General features: G+C 43.0%; 1 protein-coding gene across 2 annotated transcripts in view; it reads left to right on the forward strand.

Moving 5' to 3' along the window:
• tspan18b (tetraspanin 18b) overlaps positions 1–17494 on the forward strand; it is a 32942-nt gene extending 15448 nt beyond the window's left edge. Inside the window, exons 2-9 of one of the 2 annotated variants that reach the window (XM_083972893.1) lie at positions 5064–5146; positions 12736–12831; positions 13888–14082; positions 14364–14438; positions 14966–15064; positions 15295–15471; positions 16140–16223; positions 16824–17494. In XM_083972893.1, coding sequence (XP_083829019.1) covers positions 5144–5146; positions 12736–12831; positions 13888–14082; positions 14364–14438; positions 14966–15064; positions 15295–15471; positions 16140–16223; positions 16824–16871 — 777 coding nt within the window. In that variant the 5' untranslated portion in view covers positions 5064–5143 and the 3' untranslated portion in view covers positions 16872–17494. The remainder of the gene's footprint in view (positions 1–5063; positions 5147–12735; positions 12832–13887; positions 14083–14363; positions 14439–14965; positions 15065–15294; positions 15472–16139; positions 16224–16823) is intronic. The other variant, XM_083972894.1, reaches the window with a different exon arrangement.
• Positions 17495–19748: the final 2254 nt, after the last annotated feature.

Below are 19748 nucleotides of genomic sequence, written 5' to 3' on the forward strand. Positions count from 1 at the left end.
TACACTCACTGTCCTATGGAAAATATTATACAAGAGACCATATGTTTTAGTGGAGCATACCACTAATCCCCAAAGGATTTCAGGTGTGTTAACGCACAAATACATCAAATTAATTATTGTGTTGTAGCTGTCGTATGTCACTATTTTCCATACATTGTTACTTTGTCAAACCAGTTTTGTATTTCTAGGGCTACAGACAATAGAACATTCAGAAGAGGAATCTACTAATTGACAAAATAAAATAAAAAAAATGAATATATTAAATATGAAAATAATAGAAAATAGTAAATAGTATATATGTAGTATGTGTGAATAGTATATATGTAGTATATATGTGTGAATTCACACCAATTTCAGTTTTTTAACTTGACTGAAAATCTGGTATGTTGTCTTTGGTGCACTCATATTTGTTTAAACAGGGTGGAGCATCTTGGGGGACGACTATGCAAACTTGGTCTTTGAGCAGACAGCTTGGATCTTCATCTCAATTCCTCTCTGAATTGGAGGCTCTGTGAGCTGTAAGCTGCACGATTCTCAAGGTTTACCGGGCTTTAGGATTTAACTGGAATGGAAATGGTTATCATGTGGCTGTTCGGCAGCTCGCAGGGCCTGTAGGTTGTGGAGATGGTGAACAAACTGGCGAGAGCTAAACAGCCCCAGCCTCCTGTGTGTATGTAGTAATGAACTCTTACCTTGGCTTGGAAGGCTGCACTGCTGGTATCCTTACTGTGTTTTTGTAACCCTCACTAAAAAAAGCCTTGCTCTTAATTGTGTCCCACTGGGCCCTGAGCTCTCAGTATTCACAGCCTTTCCTGTCCCTCACGCTGATCCTCCCCCTCTCTCAACCATAGCCCCATCATCCCAATTCGACAGGTCTTTCCTCTTTAATCGCTCAACTTCAAAGCGGTATTGTGATGCCCCCCAGGCCCCCTACTCCTCCGAGACACGGGGCTAGCCTTGGGGGCCTGGGAAGTAGAGGGAAAGTGTGATGGTGTATGAGGTGGTTAGTTAAATTAGACAGGCACGGGTTAAAGAAAATAACAACAAGTAGTTGTTTGGTAGCTGTTCTTCATCATGGTGTCACTAGAGAATCGTTGCTGTTGTGTAATAGAAGCAGGTTGTAGATGTTTGAAAAGACACTAAGCACAACCTTTGATGAGGGCATCTTTGCAGAGGTGAGAGACACAGGCTGCTGCCCGAGGAGCCTGCTACAAAGAGAAGAGGCCTGGATAATGTTTGCCTCTGATTTACCGAGGAGGTGGACGGTGTCAGCTTTCATCAGCATCAAAATAACACCCCCCGACCATGTTTCCAAGGGCTGCATTCTTATCAGGTTTCCATTTAGCCCAGGATGATTAACACAGAGAAAACGGAGGAATGTGTAATGAGTTCAGTCTGCATCTTTCAGCTGGAATAATTGTATAGTTCAAATGAGTAAATGCTCTCTTGCCTGGTGTGTAACCCAGAGAGCAAATACTGTAGTGTGGAGAACAAAAGAAACTGTGGGTTAACAGTGGCCAGAGTGAGGGAGTGAGTGATTAGTTGTGCACTGCCCTCTGATCAGAGCGGGGATTGTTTCTCCATCGTGGTGGTTTATCTTTATCTCTGGTGGTTGACTCGCACTGTCAGATCGATAAATCCAGATGGGGTACAGCGATTATTCTGCCTCAGAATTGCCCTCATTAAAGCAGATGTTCAGGAGATATATGGCGGCCGGCAATTGCCCTATTTCTTATTTCTATAATATTAGATCATGATGTATGTGGACTGTGTCGAGAGCTGGCTAGAGATCACTGGGGATAGATGACATCCTGTTAGCTGTAGGTTTTTCCTTTTATTAAGTGTATTTATAACGATTTGAGTCAGGGCATAAGGCCCATAGGTTATGTTGTCTGAATTTCATGTTTGCTCTGAGGCTCAGAGGTTTGCTGTTGTCAAGTCTGATGAGAAATGGAGGTCAAACCCAGCTGCAAGGTGTAGATGGAAAAGTTGTCACTTCCTTCCTCATTTCCCGTCCACTTCCTGTCCCCAGAGGAAGTGTCACCGCATGCCTGCTGTTGTGTGACCTCTGACATTGTAGCCAAGGTTGCCCACCAGATTGGCAGGATGTGGTGACTTATGGAAGCAAAGACAACACACAAATGATGCGTCCCTAGCCAGTGATGCACATATACCATAGTAAAGGCTTGGCTGTGCTCCAGAATAATGTGCGTATTTGACAAAAGACGAAAATGTTTATGACTCACTAGAATGGCAAGGAAAAGCCTGATGTCACAGAGGGCACACGATGCAAAGAATCCAGCATATGGCTCATGCAGTCTTTTGGTTTTTATCATGTTTCATCAAAAGGTCATGTCTATTTGGTTGTGAATATGAAAAGCAGCAGTAGGCTACTGTAGCTGTGTCAACGCTGAAAAACAATACATCTGGCCAATGACAAAATGATGATAACGTGTTTCATGGATTTCCTACGTCTTAAACTTACAACAGTTGGATGCGACCTCTCCGGTTTTAAGATGGCCAGATACTGACAATTCATCACACACTTAATTTTAGGCATATTTGACCCTTAACGATATAAGTAAGCCAGAAAAGAACTAATTGATTTGACACCTGACCACTCCTGAAGGCTGAAGTGTTTACAATCTTGACTCAAATGTGGAGTAAAATGCCGACTGTCACAGAGAAGGATGAGATATGATATCATGTAACTATGAGGATAAAGACACACATCGTCTGATGGTTTGTCCTGGAAGGCATTTATGTCATTACACTTGGTGTGCTTACTCTCAAAGTGACAGAAACTGTTGTTTGAACTCTGTTTATTTTCAAACATCCACTTACTGGCCAGTCGATGTGTGAAGTGGATGTGAATTTTGGATCAATTTGAAGAGTTACAGAAAATCCTACATTGGAAACGTGTAGGGGAGGAGGAGTTAAGACCGTTCAATCATCCAACAGGCACTTGTGGTGGATTGTTACTGATGCCTTTGATACTTACTGTGATACCTCTTATTTTTCCATGTCTACCACAGTCTCCTCTGCTGTTACACTGATTGAACTATGGGGGATAACTACAGTATATAATGTGAGTAGAAAGGCAGAATTTATAGTGCGCTACCCATTGGCACACAGAATAGATGCTGGTGATGCAATAATAATGTCAGAGCCTGAAATATCTGCAGAGGCTAATCAATTAGTGACTGCCTTGATGTTTGAATTGCTCACGGTGCTCGTGAGCTTAAATGTCAATGACAAGTTGGCGAGAGAGATTTATTTAAAAGGAAATCCATTGAGGAGATGTAGATGAAACCTTTTCTCTAGTGTTGAGTCGTTCCCTGGCTTTGTTGGACCCTCGGTGGCCTGGCCTTTCCCGTCTCCCTGGAGGGTTCGTCCTATTGTTGTGCCTTCTCAGCCGTCTGCGCTCATCTCTCTTCTCACCCCCATAACCGATTCAATGAGGCTCTGCAATCCTATTGGTGCTCCACTTTCCCGTGAAAAAGGGTTCCATGGAAACCGGAAAAAAAAAATTATAATGCAGACCCTCAACACTGTTGCTCTCCACCGGCTAATGGCTCTCTAAACAGCGGTTCAGAGGAGACTACCTCTGCAACAGGCTGCAGGATAAAATTTGACCACTCTGTTGCTCAGTTGCAGATTACAGACTTGATGGTGTTGATGATGATGATGGTGATTGTGCACCTATCTGCTGCTGCTGTTATTGTTGTGGGCTGACATGAAATGAAAAGGGATTACAGTGTTGTATTGCTTGGGGATATGCTTGCTAAGCTATGGTGAATATTTTTGTAAATGATTCTCTGTGAGCTGCACATCCTTTGGCTCCCCATGCATGTGTAGCCACTGTGGAGATGTTACGGATTCCCTGAGCATGTGCTTTATAGAGTCTGAATTTAAGTCTCTGTGATAAGGAAGTGTATCGCTCCGGTGCATCTCTCCACTTCTCAGATTTTTCCGTTTTCTCTCTCAGACTTTGATTGCCTTTTCTAGATGTAATCAGGGCTGTGTATTCTGTATGGGGGAGGGCGTGTGGCTGCCACTGTCAGTTGGGCTCTGCGTCCTGGTGAATCTGATGTCTGCTGGCAATATGGTGTGTCGGCGGGATGATGTGGCTGGCTCTATCAGCCAGAATACTCCTGGGATATTCTCCATCCACAGCCGCTGTCAGAATGAGAATACCATGCCTGTATTTCACCATCTAATGTGGCGAGAGCTGCATGCTGTTCATGCCTCCGTAGGCAGCTCTCGCCATATTTGATGCTGTAGTTGTCAGTGCCAGTGCTTTGAAACCGGCTCCAAAGTATTGTCAGTCAAAACTGTGCTGCTGACTATTTTTGCACATAGAGGCTGGAATATCAGCAGTTTAATTGGCTCTTATTGCTATATCGTTATTTTCAGCTGGGAGACACTGCAGAGCAGTTTGGAAACAGGGAAAAGTTTAAAGCATTTATGCTCATTAGACACACTTGGTTAGAGCTGTACCATACAAGCCAGTAATGTGTGGTAAGAAAGTAAGGTATTTTACTTCCAGTGAATAATGAATGAGTTCAGACGCTCAGCAAGGTCACATCAGAAGCTATATGAGGATACTGGAGTGTAGGGTCTTCTAATAAATGATAATTAACTGAGCAAGAAGAAACATAGATTCTCAAGTCTTATTACAATTAAAATCTTACCTATACAGAACACAGGCGTAGACCTCTACTATTAAAGGCAGTCATTTTTTTTTAGTCTGTCCTTGTTAATTTTGCCTTCCAGCTAAGAAGTGAAATATTCACACAGATAAAACACTGTTGCAATCTTAGATTAGCTCGCTGCTGGGAGCGAGAGCTTCATACATAATGAATGCAAACTCCGTCATTTTAAGTGTCCTACAATTTTATTTTCTGTGTTTTTCGAGCTCCCAGTCTTATTCTTCTTAAATGAATTACGCACACGAAGACAAATGTGCCACTTTTCTTTCTCCTTGCCTGCGCCTCGGTGTTTTTTCATCTCATTAGCTCAATCCTGACCTCTGCTTCTTCTCTTCTGCTTCTGTCCAACAGCCCATGAAAACAGGCGAGGAGGAAAACAGGGAGAAATCACCAGCTTCATCTGAACAAAGAGGAGGCACAAGCAGATACACATGGTACGTTAGTATGTGCGGAACATCTTTTTTTTTTCCAGTTTTCCCACAGCATGTGTAATGAAGGGGTGTTGCCATGAATGATTTTCACCAAATCCAGCAGTGATTCCACTCCAGCAGACACATGTTAAATCAGCGAGAGAAATAGCCCAAAGAGCTTGTTGACAGACTCTTTTCAGGGAGGTGCTGACAGTACAGGCGCAAAGCCATTGTCACTGTCAACAGGAGGCACGGTGCTGGCGAGAGCCGGTGCTTGAAGCTGGTCTTGCGAACAGGCAGACAAGTGCTTTTGTTCGTTTACCATTAAAGCAGGCCAGCACTGGTCTTTGTTAGCCTCTGATTTGCATTGGCATGTGTAACATTAGTATTCCAGGCACGGCTGAGCAGCAGACACGTATAGATTGAGAGGTTAAAGGGGAATTTAGACCTAGACACATCAGCTGTAGTAGTCAGTCAGACCCATAAAAGCAACCAACCAGACAAATAGATGGTGTGTGTTACATGAGCTAGCAATATGTAAAAGGACCAGAATATTGAGTTTTTTCGATTTTGTAAATGTGTCTTAAAGAATAATTTTAATTATTGTAATTTGGTTCTGGTCATCTGAGTTTTGTACACAGTTTTTATGATTATTTATTTTATAGACTTTACTAGACTAATAAATTGATGAGACCTGTCATGACAAAGCAATTGCAGCAATTAAGAAACAAGTGCAGTAAATTAAACCCTGAAACACACAGGATTATAACAGTGAGGTGTAACCATCCAATGCAGTTTGTAAGTAGTCTTATGTTAATTTCACAAAATGTCCACATGTTATCTCAAAATAAACTGCTTAATCTGCATATGGATGTTTGAATAAATGCTGCTGTGCTTTTCATGCAAAGCTGAGATTGAAGTCATTTCTTTATCTTAGAAACAGTAGGCTTGTTGGCAAAACAATCTCATCAGAAGGAAATGGAAATCTTAGCACTCACAACTGTAACTGGGCAAATTCCATCAAAGGAGTAAGATTGAAAAGCTTCTAAATAAACCTTGTGGTTAAATTGTTTTGTTGAATATAAATGGAAAACAAGTCCAAAGTTGTAATAAACCAAAATTATCCTTTAAATTCTGTGATAAATCCTTCGAGCAATCATTTTCTCAACAAAGCAGCTCCACTTTCGCACAGGCTCCCAATCACAGAGCTGCATTAATAATCACATACAGCACAAGGTGCTTCTGCTGCAGCAAATTATAAGGTACAATGAAAGAATCATGAATTCTGTGCTGCACTGCTCATGCAAAAGCATTAACACACTTTTGGTTTATTTCTATGAAGTTGTTATTTGCACTGGGGCCTCCATTATATGTGGGTATCTCTTTCATCTGAGGCTCCCACAGCAACGCAAACATTCACAAGCTTTATCCTCAAGGCTTTGTTTTGATCTTTGAATTGCGCTTGAAACCCCGGCCTGTAACACAAAGTAGGTTACACAGTTATTTTTGCTGTTTTTCTTCTTCCTTTTCGTTGAACTTTAGCTGAGTGTATGAAGGTTTAGATCTGTGTGTGTGTGTGCGAGTTCAGCATGGAGTCAGCACTAAGTGATAAAACAGCTTTTGGGTCCCCTACACGGGGGAACTTGCTGTATTCAAACTAACATATGGCCTTGCAACAGGGTGTGAGTGATCGCTCATTAGACAAATGGCTGGCCGAGCCGTCCCCTTGTCGCAAAGTGCTTGGCTCTGCTTCCCCTTTGTTTTCTAACAGGAACTGGTGCTAAGTGGAGATTCCAAACACGGCTCTGCAGACAAAGGCAACTCTCACCCCACATCCGGGTTGCCGTGGAGACCAGTGTCCTTATGGAGAGCTGGAAAGTTTCCAACATGTACTAAAATCAAACCCAGTGGATTTCACAAAATTTTGTATTGGAGCCATAAGAAAGTATCAATTTCGATCCATTGTTTCATTCACACACACCACACACACACAAACTCACTGTGTGTGGGTTGTTGTGTTCTCTATGTTCCTTTTGTGTTTAGTCCCCTGAGGCTAAAAGTGTTGTCTTTCCTTGAATCTCCCGATGTTTACTTCTTCCGAGGCCATCTGTGATGTAAACTCTCTTTATATGGAGATTTGCCAAAGACAGCAGCCTCGGCCTGAACAGTATTTAAAACAAGGTCCGGAGAGAACTTGAACATTTTTAATTGTCTCTTGCCTCAGGGTCAAAAACTGGTGGAGAGCCTGGGTGGTGAGATTATTGATTGGATTTTTCAAACTTTTTGTCAAGAAAGGAACTGATATCGATTCCACTCTTCATAACTCTGACAAAGCAAGAGGATTTTGTCCAAGATCATGGGACTGTGCAGAAAATACAGAGAGGGAGTAAGACAAGAAGTCAGAACTAGGAGTAGAAGTGTAGTAAATACGTAATCCCCCTTATGTTTGTCACAGTAATTATTGAGCCTGTACTGTAGTTGAATTGAGTTGTAACTCATTTTTGTGGAAAGCCCCAAAGGCAGTGTGTCATCCTCCACTGCACTGCGTGGGAAAAGCCCGAGCTTAGTCCTACCAGGCGGCGGCAGTGGCGGTGAAGACGTGTTTATGTGTTCATTGTGTGCTGCTACCACATTCACTCACTACCAGACAACTGGCAGACTAAGAGCTGGAACTCCAGGGGATCAATGCATCATTGACCATGTGCCTGGGCCTGGTATTGATCCAGCACCACGCGGCCAGTTTGTATCTTCACTCAGCCAGATAGAGGTGCCGACACAATTAAGTGGGAATCTCTGCTTTGAGAAAGTGAGCATCACACACACACACACACACACAAACACAGTAGTATTCAATAGAAGCCAAAAAAAAAAATTCTCATCTCAATCACATGTCCTCTGCTTGAATTAACCAACAAGCTCTCAGTGCCCTTCCCCCCCTCCAATCGTTCTTATCTAAGGAGCTGGAGAATCGATTTCACTGTAGGAGTATGAGCAACTGTTAGTACTGAACCAACAGCTGGCTGTGCGCCCAGTTGGGATGTCAAGAATGTGGCCCGCAGTGCTGTTGACAACACATGGTCAGTGTGTTTCTCAGTGTGCATTTGTTCATCCGAGGAGTCGTCTCTAGTTAATCAGCCTGTTGTTCAGGAGTGTGTCAGCTGCCTGGTCAGAGGACTTCTACCCTCAGGGAGTCACACAATCTCATTTCATTTCCAAACTGAATAGGTCAGGAGAGCGCCACTCACAGGCTCCGATAAGAAGTGCTTTGGATTCACAGCACGTATCGCAACAGTGGACTTAAATGATAAATGGCTTTGCAAGTCAGAGCGAATTCATCAGTGGTTGCTTCTTTTTTTTGAGTGAACTAGCATTGCCCATAATGTGCAGGTGCTGATAGTGTTCACCAATCCTGTGTGTCTACTGTATATTAAACTGAACTTGCCTGAGGTGAGGGTTAAAAGTGCACCACTGTCTGTCTCCACCTGAGCATCTAACCAGCGTTAGGACCTTTGCAACCAGCCTGGAGGTTTTCTGAACTTCCTAACCCGGCTGAGTTTGGATGCTCTGCTCTCTGTGCGAGCTACACCCACACACACACTGTGAGCTGGGTTGCCTTTGAGCTACTTTCGTACACTTTCTTTCTGTGGTTGTTCCCTATTGTCTTCAAGCTGTATGCCCTCTAAAGCAGCATACAGTGCTATAGCTGTTTAGCATTCAGTACACTTCAAAGCTCCTCAGTGTGACAGCGTAGCCCAGGGCTCATTCTCTCCTAATTGGAGGTTCATTAAGGGACATGGTGTGCCTCAGGGGAGCCCTGCTCACTGCCAGAGGAGCCTGTCTTTATTCGAATTTTTGGGGTGTTTACTTGCTGCGACTGATTTAGGAAGTCATAGGAAAATATGAAAATGGGTTTTTAATTGAGGTAAAGGCTGATGCGGCATGTGTGTGGTCCCTTAGTGTCATTGTCAGAGGGCATTATCACACTCCGGAGAGCTTTAGAGTGGTATACAGTGGATGGAAAAACACACCTGCTCCAGCTGTGTCAGAGAAGCAGCGGATGATTTGCGCCGTCCCAAGGGTTCAATTACAGGTGATCATTTAGAGGGTCAATGACATTTAAAGGGGTCAAGCTGCAACCCTTAAAATCTCAACAGGGTTTCAGTATTAATGATTATTTGATATGCAGGCTCATGCTTAAGTTGAAGTGAACTGGCTGTTTATTCGGGGTGCAGAGGGTGGCGGCAGTCTGGCGAGGAGCAGACACAGTGTCCTTGTCGTGCTGTTCGATTTGTCCGGGCGGGGGCTAGTGGAGCAGGGGAATATGGGCTCACTTCATTAATCGTGCCAAAAGTGTCAACTTCAAGGAGAACCACCCAAGGGTGTGCTATTTCTATATGGAGCATTCTCAATGTGGGTCTATGTCTTCCTTATCTTTTAATTACAGTGAGTTGACATGACCATCATGGCTGGTTGTGTAGATGCTGGTCAGACAGACCTCTGCTTTTCTGAGTTGAGCATGAAAAAAAGGCCTGTAGCAGTGTTTCAGAATTCCTCATCCTTATACTGAGAAGAATGTAGGTCAGATGCTTTTGCCCTCATTACAGGGCTCTGGCTTCTGTTGGCACTGCAAAGTTGATTTAGGATCAGTTCTCATTAATCCACTATCAAACTCTGCCATGATGGGCTTCATATCCCAGGCTGGCTGTGGATCGGTCTTCACCAGGAGTAAACAATGGATCGTGTGGCATTTCATGTCAGTAATGGTGAGACGCTGCAGAAGTATGGAGCTGGTATTTACTGGATACCTCAGGGCAGAGACTGCCACTTAGATTGTCAGATTGAGGACATACATACATTATTTCCTGCTAACAAACACACTGTGTGCAGAGATAGCGGTGCACTATTCCTTGCTGCTATGTGTGTCATGTTTGTTTATAATGAGTGCTTTTTTTGCTAGACTATACAAACACAATACCAGACCACCCCTTATCTTGGCATACTGCTAGCTTAGCAAAGCAGCACACCTGAGGAGGATCTGCCTTTAATCTGGAAGTAATTTGTTGGTGCTGTAAGGCTGCAGCTCCTGGGGTGTGAACCACATTTTCCTTGTCTACATTAAAGTGCTCTGCAGAATATTCAGAGACTTAGTGGTCTGATCTCTACCACGGGGTTGTGATCGATGAGGACCCGCGATCCCACGGGAGTCATGGGAAAGACCAGTTTGTTTACTCTGCATTTTCTCTGGGGTCTCTGTGGCAGTTTGATTTATACGATGCCGATTTTGCACCATAGGCTTGTTATTTGGAGTTCAGCTAGTCCACTTCATTCATAAGCATCCAATGCATTTTAATGCAAGAAAGAAAATTGGCTCCAGATCTGATAGTTGGTTTGACCCTGAGATGAGAGTGAAGAGCAGAAGGGTGAAAGCTGGAAGAGAAATCAGACATTTGGTCTTGGAGAATGAGATGGGAGCTGAGCCCTGAGAGTTTTTCCAGCCGACCCCTTCCTCCCCCCTCCGCGTTCCACCTTTTCATCCCCAGCTGCAATAAATACAGTTTGCAGTCTTCATGGGGGCCCAAGACGAATAGTGGAGAGCAGGAGTGATGAGAAAGGGCCCTTTCTGATGCTTTTCTCAGAGACTGTAATGTATGCAAATCTCAATTAAGACCTCCTGTGCCATCATTAGGCCTTTCAGTGGGACTTAGGAAAGGGGGGGTTAATTAAAACCCATCTTGGGCAATGAGGCTGTTGGTTGCTCTCAGAGTACCACTAGGACGGTGATCAATACCTAAGCATATCATTATGATTTAGAGGAGGCGTTTAACCATAGCTCTAAATCAATTTCCCTGGGTCTGGGGAAGGAAAGGAGGAGAGAGAGGAAAATAATAAGCCCTCAGGCGGGTGAGGGGAGGAAATGTTCTCATTGTACGTTAACTCGCTCCCACAGCAGACAAAGACTGCCTTCACATCTTTAGTATTGTTCAATTTTATTGTCACGGCAACTTACACATGCCTACACAGAGACTGAAAAAAAAGAAACACATTGAAAATAAGAGCAGACAAACCCTGCAACCATACTGCAATAAAAATAGAACCGACTGTAAAGATATGGGGTATGGCTTATAGCTTTCTTACTGACGCTCTTTTCTATTTCTTTGTAAAATATGCAACGACCACTCGAGTGGTTCGGTGAGGTTAAGGCTTATTGCACCTGAAAGTGTGAATTTCTGAATCAGTTGTGTGCAGCCGGGGTGAAAGGGTCAAGGCTGAATCCCACTTGAGTGACAGCAGAGCCCCTTCAAAGACAGACAGGAATCAAAGCTGGCGTCGATCATAACCCAGGCTTCACCACTGCCTCAGAGAAGCAGACAGATCACCCAGAGGAGTCCTCTGACAGTGCATCAGCCAGTGGAAAGACTGCCTGAAGATTATGAGATTACGTCTGACGGACGTGCTGTAAAGTTCTGCCAAAAAAACTGAAAGGAAGCCATTAAAATGTTGTTTTTGTCAGTTTTGGTGTTGCCCGTGTGTACTTTCCTACTGTAGTTGTGTAAATATATTTATGATTCTTCAGAGAAATCACTTTTTAATCCGCTTGTAACCCATCCTCAATCCTGACTATCACTATGGGAGAGTAAATTAATAATCATAACTACAAAGCAAAGAGTGCCGGTTCATTTCTGCCAAATAATTAATTTTCTCCCTTCACAGAGACTGCAATTATAGCTGCCCCACAGATTGTTTCCACCACAGTTTTTGCAGAATGTGTAGAGATGAATCCTTAGATGATTCCTATCCTCCCTCTGGGGGGGGAAACTTGTTCATTTTCAGCCTGGTGGGCAAAACAAATGCTTCAATGAAGCCTTTGTGGTGCAGCAGATATATATAGGTGTACGGGGTCATGGATACGGAGACACCCATGTTGTATCCTAATGCAGGAGAGGTGTTCTTCATTAACCAGGAGTGCTTCCAGGGCAGGCCTTCATCAGGGAAAGTGTGTTTGTGTCAGATAGAGGTCTGTCTGAGGGGAGCACAGGCCTCCCGCTCCTCATTACATTAAGAGGAAGCTCCATAGTAAAGGCTATATGTTGTCAGTTAATGCGCATGGAGTCCAAGTCAGGACTCATATCCTTAAAAAGCTCTGAGATAGACAGCCCCTTGAGGCACACTGAACCCAGGCACCCCATCTGTCCGGAGACAGGAAGCGCTGATAGGGAATCAGGCTGAATCTGACTGTTGAAAGCACATTTTAAAATTATATAAGTTGTCACGGTGTGTGGTAAGATGAGTTGTGTCAGGTGCGGCTGTGTGGCCCAGACTTGTATGGTTTCTTACGATTGTTAAGGAACTATGGCTGGTACAGTGCGCCTGAGGAGATAATTCATGGTTTCTTTTTGTTGGAATCAGACCAAATGAACTGACAGTGCAATGTGTGAGTGTGTGTGTCGTATGTCTGAGTGGCAGAACTCATTAACAATGTGAACAGGTTTTCACTGAGTATTATTTTCTTGGCAGTTTCATCCAAGTGCCTATTCAGATTGCAGGAGGATGGGAATACTGTGAGCATCTTGCAGGATTCATTAAGTGCCATATTTTATGTTGTTTTCTCTCAGGGGCAGGGAGAGGCTTCAGCACGGGGGACAACCATGGAGGGGGACTGTCTCAGCTGCATCAAGTACCTCATGTTTGTCTTCAATTTCCTCATCTTTGTAAGTATTTTTCATCTCTCCCTCAAAGACACTTCATTTAGCCGTCTCCGAGGTTAGTGTCAATCTAACGATTTAAGATGGTCTTCTGGCTGCCCCCTGCGCGACTGACTAATGGAGCCACATTTGCATTTCATTAGACGGAGGCAATCTTGATTCTATCAAATTCTCTTTTGATTAGATTTTAGTGTGCTGACACACATCTGAGGCACACTGTGCCATGTGGAGTTTGTGACTGGCACCTGACTTTATCAGTCTTGATCAGACAATCAAGGGTAATCCTGTTAGTCTGAGCCTGAAAGGGGGGGAGGGTCAGAGTAAGAAGGTTTGTCTGTTTTCCTGCTTTATTAAGCGCAACCAAACCATTTAGAGACTCTACGCAGACATGGGTGTTCAAGGCCGAGGTAATAATGCAACCAGCAGAGCAAAGAGTGAACTTGGCTCTTTGCATCACCCCGTCACAGCCACTGTCTTATGTTCTTTTTGTCTTTCTTTGGCAATTATACATTCATGTAACATCACAGCATTTGAAAATGGCTACCTCCTCTCTCCTCATACCACAACCTCTGCCTCTGAGATGACACGGTGATCATTTGCAAAAGGCCAGCTCTCTCCCTGTGCCAGTGGGGGTTGTGCTAGAAGTTACTTCAATACCTTCTTTTCTTAATCACATGAGTCACCATACAGCGGCTGCAGATAGGGTTTTAGTGGAAGGGAGGATGGGGACTGCAGTGCTGTGCATTTCTTAAAGCAGGATGGGGGGTTAGGTGAAGCAGGGTAGATGTCGCCACCCACCCGCCCCACTGAGGCATTGTGGCTCTGTAGATCCTCAGCCTTTTATCTCTGCCTCAGCTCTCACCCCAGTCTTTCAGAGATTCACATCACCAGCATTATGTCCTTTTAAAAAACAGAAATTTACTATCCATTATATGACATCTTGTTGGATGTTTCATGTGCCACTGGGGACACTGAGCTGTCCTCTGAGTTCTAATTAATTTTTAAGATGCAGCCAATTTCTGTTTTGTCTAACTGGTATCTTCTTTCCCTTTTCTTCATCAGCTGGGGGGCTCCTTCCTCCTGGGAGTGGGGGTGTGGGTACTGGTGGACCCCACAGGGTTTAGGGAAATTGTAGCAGCCAACCCTCTGTTATTCACCGGCGTCTACATCATCCTTGGCATGGGCGGCATGCTCTTTCTCCTGGGCTTCCTGGGCTGCTGTGGAGCCATCCGTGAAAACAAGTGTCTGCTCCTCTTTGTGAGTTGGCCAACAAATTTAAAATGTAGTTCTGTTACTGATCTTGTTTGTGTGCATGTGTGTTGATTATTCTGTCTGTCAGTTTTTGGACTGTCATGCTTGAAACAGAAAGCCTAAGGAGCAAAATGCCCTTCTATTTGCCTCCATGCCTCAAGCCTCATGCATAGTTAATGCTGAGTGAAGCAGGCACAGCCAAAATGTGATTTTAAGTGACTGACATGCACTTTTTCTGATACTTGTACTACTGTCTCTCATTCGTTGCCTTTTTTCTTTTGTTGCAGTTCTTCATGCTCATCCTCCTCATCTTCTTAGCAGAACTGGCTGCTGCCATCCTGGCCTTCATATTCCGGGAACATGTAAGTGTTTTCTCCACCTTTGATCACCAGTGCTCACCAGGGCTGAGTGTTAAAATTTCATACTAAAGTCTGTCCACAACGCAGAGTATCAAAGTACTAAAATCTGGCATTTATTGCCTGCTTGGATTAATACAACTTTTCCTCGACCAGACACATTCTGATTAAAGGCATAATCTTGTTTATTTGGACATCATTATTTTATGACGGTGCTTCAACAACTTGCAGATTGCTCGACAGATTCTTCGTGGTATTCCACTGGGTGGTTTGGAAACCTGCTCAAAATCAATGTAGCAGAACTGGAGATGTCATCATTTCTGTTCCCCTCCCAAACCATGTTATTTACATTATCCAACAGCATTATACATTTTTTCCACACCTGCAGTAGCACTCTTCAAAACCCGAAAACAGTCTTTGATGTGTAATCAGCGCCATTATAATGACACTCAGCCCTTGTGCCCATGATGCTGAGAAACAGACACCATCTGTGTGGTGACACTAACCTGTCCTCTCTCTGGATGTTGCTCTAGCTGACCAGGGAGTACTTCACCAAGGAGCTGAAGAGACATTATCAGGGCTACAACAACACTGACGTCTTCACCTCCACATGGAACGCCATCATGAATACAGTAAGGCCACAGCACCCATAGCAGACAGCTCACATACTGTAGCTTCTACCAACTCATCAAGTCTGGTTGCAGCCTGCGTCCGGGGATATATTTTATAGATAAAATCCCAGACATTTAGGTCAATCTTCATGCTGGATTGTTGCACACACGCAGTGGAACACAGGCCAGTGCACAAATAGGCACTCAGCAATAAGGGGTTCTCCTGCTATTCTCTCCTCTCTTCCCTTCAGTTTGACTGCTGTGGGGTGAACAGCCCAGAGGATTTTAAGGACAGTCTGTTCAGGCTGATCAACCCAAATCATATGGTGCCAGAAGCCTGCTGCCAGCACGCCAGTCAGGCTGGGGAGTTGGCCCATATCAGCCAGGAGCAGTGCCTATCAGGCAGTATGATGTTCCGCAATAACAAGGTAACTTCTGACATCCACTGACACCATCTCTCTCTCTGTCTCTCCCACTCTTCTTCCTCTTTCCAAACCACTTCCAGGCTTAATTAGAGCAGGAGACAGTTGAGGCATGACATCCAGGGACTAGCTGACTCCTCCATAGCTGATTAGTGCTTTTTTCATGTTTTGGGTGTCATGAGAGACAATCTTACTATGTGATATAATGTGAAGACACTAGTGTATGCCTCTATGTGTGTGGGTATAAATGTGTAAATTGTGGAGCATAAACGTGTGCAAAAATACAAGTATTAAGTATTTGAATAAGTGTCAATTAGGTGTGCTTCACAGCCACATCCCTGCCTCCATGGGTGTATAGAAAGCCTTGCAGTGAAATGTAATTACTGTGAAAACTGATATGACAGGATTTTTACTGCACTCTCCACCTGTTGTTTTTCAAGCCACTAGAACAATGCAAGATATCCACAATGTGTGTCTCTGTCTGTTCATTCACACAAAGAAGCCTCATTAAAAGGCTGTGCGGCTTGAGGCCCCTTTTTCCACTCACTCACCCAGGCCTTTGTTCAAAGCCTCACTCAATTAAAGCTGTGATGTTACTTTAATTGTCCTTTTAATTCTGCAAGTTTACAGCCCATTGATTCTCAGCTCAATGCCATGTTGTTGTGTGTCCACAGGGCTGTTATTCTGCGGTAGTTGACTACTTTGAACTGTACATTTACGTGGCTGGAGCACTTGCCATCGTGGTGTTGACCATTGAGGTATGAAAGCTTTTCATATTAGTCAAACCATCACATATGCTGCCTTTGATTTGCCTCTGCAGCAAAGATATTGTCCATTTCACTTTCAAGTGAGGAATTCTGCATTAAGCTGCAGATATTTCCCTGACTATGTGCACTTTGTATGGCAAGATCGCCATCTAGTGGTGAGACTTGGTGTTACAGCAACAAAAAAAAGGCTGAGCTGCTTTGCCCAGCAGTCAATGATGCAGAGTTGCACACACAATAATTTCCTAAAAAAAATACATGAAAACCATTTATCATTGTTTTGAAGTAGCTTTTGTTTGCTTTTTTTTTTTAACAAATTGTGCGGCAAAAAACGAAACTGCTTTTGTTCTCACCTCCACAGACAGGATTGAACTGAGCCATTCACTGTTTTTTTTCTACAGTATTTTTCCTTTCAGATGTAGATGCAGGATAGGGCAGAAAATTGAAGCGTAAATCATGGTGGTTAGGTGTTTTGAGAATTGTTGTAATGAGCTTTGAGTCTGCTGCTGTAGTGTTAGATCCACTTTCATGTGAAAACAATCTGCCTCCTTTTCTGTGTGCTAACAATTTTGTTTTTCTTTTTTTTTTCATCAGCTCTTTGCCATGGTCTTTGCAATGTGTCTCTTCAGGGGAATCCAGTAGAGCTGCTCCATCTGTGAACTTCTTTTAAAAAAAAGGGATTTCAGGAGATAAGACAAAAAAATGGACACTTGTAAATTTGTTGACCTTTTTTTCTATTGGCTAATAGGTAAAAACAAACTCTTGTACTTCACAGCTGGACTTTTGAGGTACTGGGTGGCATAAAACACACACAAACACACACGCATATTGACATACATACATACAGTACATACACACACACACACACACACACACACACAAACCGAGAATAGAGAAAATGGGGAATCAGAGACCAAACTGATGTAAAAAAAGAGCTGTGTGTAGTCGAAACAGAAATTTGTGGACCAGGTCTAGCACAGACTGGGTGTAAAGTGGACCGGGCATGAGGACCAGGTGAAGCCTGAGCAGAAGGCACTGCACTGACTTTTGGATGAAGAATATTTATATTAAGTAAAGTTGGCTTAATTGTAAAAAAAAATGTGTTTTATGTACACTTTGGCTGTTACCTTTTTCCCATACTTACTGTATAGTGTAACACGACCCCTCCGTCCACATGCCTTTTTTTTTTTTTACAGCCACTCTTCTTTAATGCTGTATTATATAAGCTCTGTGTGTGTGTGTGTGTGTGTGTGTGTGTGTGTGTGTGTGTGTGTGTGTGTGTGTGTGTGTGTGTGTGTGTGTGTGTGAGAGAGAGAGAGTGTGTGCGTGTGAGTGTGTGAGTAGATACTGAATGCTCTTCCTGAATGTGTTTGAACTAGTTTGTGAGCATGTGAGCTTGTGGTTCTTCATGACCCCTTCCAAGCTTGAAAGGTGACTTCTGATACTTTTTCTAATCGTATGGTGATGTTTATTGCATTAGTGGCTATATGTGGTTATAGGTGGTGAAATGTATCTGTATGCATTTGTATTAGATTCTTGAAAAGTCAATGACATAAATGGCATTCTAAATGACTGTCCTTGTGTTTTTTCTTATACAGGTTGCACATTTCATTTTTAGATATTTACAGTTTGATAAGAAAAACAGAAAAACATATTGTATTGTATACATAGTATTTTTTTTTTTCATCTGGCCTCCTTATAAGATACATTTTCTCATTAAACTGTAGACAAAGATATTTGTCAGAAATTATACATTTTCTGCATGGGTTATCAGTTTCTTCCACTATCGAATTATTCTTCTCTGCTACGCATTTTTGACATTTGAGGTATTAAAACATGCATTATGGTTTAATTTTATTGATGAGCCAAATAATAAAATGCAGACAGGATTCACATTCGGCTCTAAGTGTTGTTGTGGTAACCAGATTGATTTCACCTTGAGTGCATTAGTGCATTGATTTTTTTTTCCTGCAGGAAAATCCATATTGAGTGTGTACAACATACAGTAAGAATAAAAAGGTAAGGTGGTATACAAGTAGATAGTTTAAAAACTGCATTTGGACATCTAGTCATTGGAACACCTGGAACAAATAGAGATTGGACACAGCAACAAAAGATAATTAAGCAAACAATAACCACAAGTATGAAATGAATGCCACCATTTGTGAAATGTATTTGAATATTTCCATACTGAGAAAAGATAAGATACAAACATTTACACCTTGAGATGTTATGTTGATAATAAAGCCTAATTAAAACAGTTTATGTATCCACTTTGAATTAAAAACCCTCTTGCATTTCAGTATCAGTGGACAAAAACACCTCTTATCAGGGCTTTTATTGCTGTGCTGCTATAAATAGCTTGGCCTATTCAGATCATCATTAGACTGAGCTAATCTTCACTGTTGGGAACCTACTTGTGGAGGTATCAGAGCCTGGACCACCTGTCTCAAAAACACACACACACTGATAAGATAATTTAGGCCTATTTTCTCAATTTTTTTCCTGAAGAGCAAATGTTTCACACTCCAGCCCGGTAGGTGGCGGTATTACAGCGAAAAGCACGGTTACCAACTACCAATAAAACCTGAAGAAGAAACTTTATATAGGCTACTTGGTTACTTTAGAATCTCAGCGGCTTCTCTGTCTCCCGCCAACTTTAGATTAAAGTTGTCACAAATACACGGTAGCCTACAGCCAGATGCTTTGTTTATATATTGTCTTTGTGAACTACAAAGTGTCCTGGGCACAACATTGGCAACACTTCGGCCTGCCCTTAAAGAAGAGTTTGCGCCAATATTTTATGAAAGAGCCGCTGGCCAATGGACTTTCTTGGATCCAGCGGACCAATGGTGGAAATGTGGTCACTCAGTCACAGGTGATGGCTGCAGGACTGGTGTGATTACGGCTGGAGAGGAGGAAGTGTCCTAAAAAGGCTGTGTCAGTAAAAGGCTGTCCAGGTAAGTCTCAGCTCTGCTTGTGTTATAACCCAGGCCGTATTGTATTGTATTGTATTTTATTAGCACATAAAAGATGTATAAAACAGCATATTAAAAAGTGGAACACAACAACAACAAAAACATACAAAGTGTAGATAAAGCAAATGTGCCGGAGAAACCAAAAAAAACCCTAAGGGCTTGTCAAGTGGTCCTCCAAAAGACAAACATTCAACATAAATTTAAAGCACAAGTAAGCGGAATATTTGTGTTAATCTTAGTCTTAAATAGTTATATCTTCCTACAGCAATCACTTACATAGAGTGTTTGGTCCGAAACACGGGTCTGTCAGTCACTCTGCTCTGCTGTAAGCCGAGGAGAAAACTTTCCTTGTATCCTACAACCTTTATCCAATGAGGAGAGAGAACGGCATGAAGGGCTGTGTGTGCAGCCAAGGGATGCGCGTGAATGTGGTGACGTAGGGACGAGGACCAATAGATCCATGACGAGGGCGGGGACTGCTAACTCCATCGGCTGACAAGAAGTTAGCCAAAACGACCGGATCGCTTACCTCTGCTTTAAT

This window comes from Trachurus trachurus (genome assembly GCF_905171665.1).
Source record: "Trachurus trachurus genome assembly, chromosome: 6".
Taxonomy (NCBI): Eukaryota; Metazoa; Chordata; class Actinopteri; order Carangiformes; family Carangidae; genus Trachurus; species Trachurus trachurus.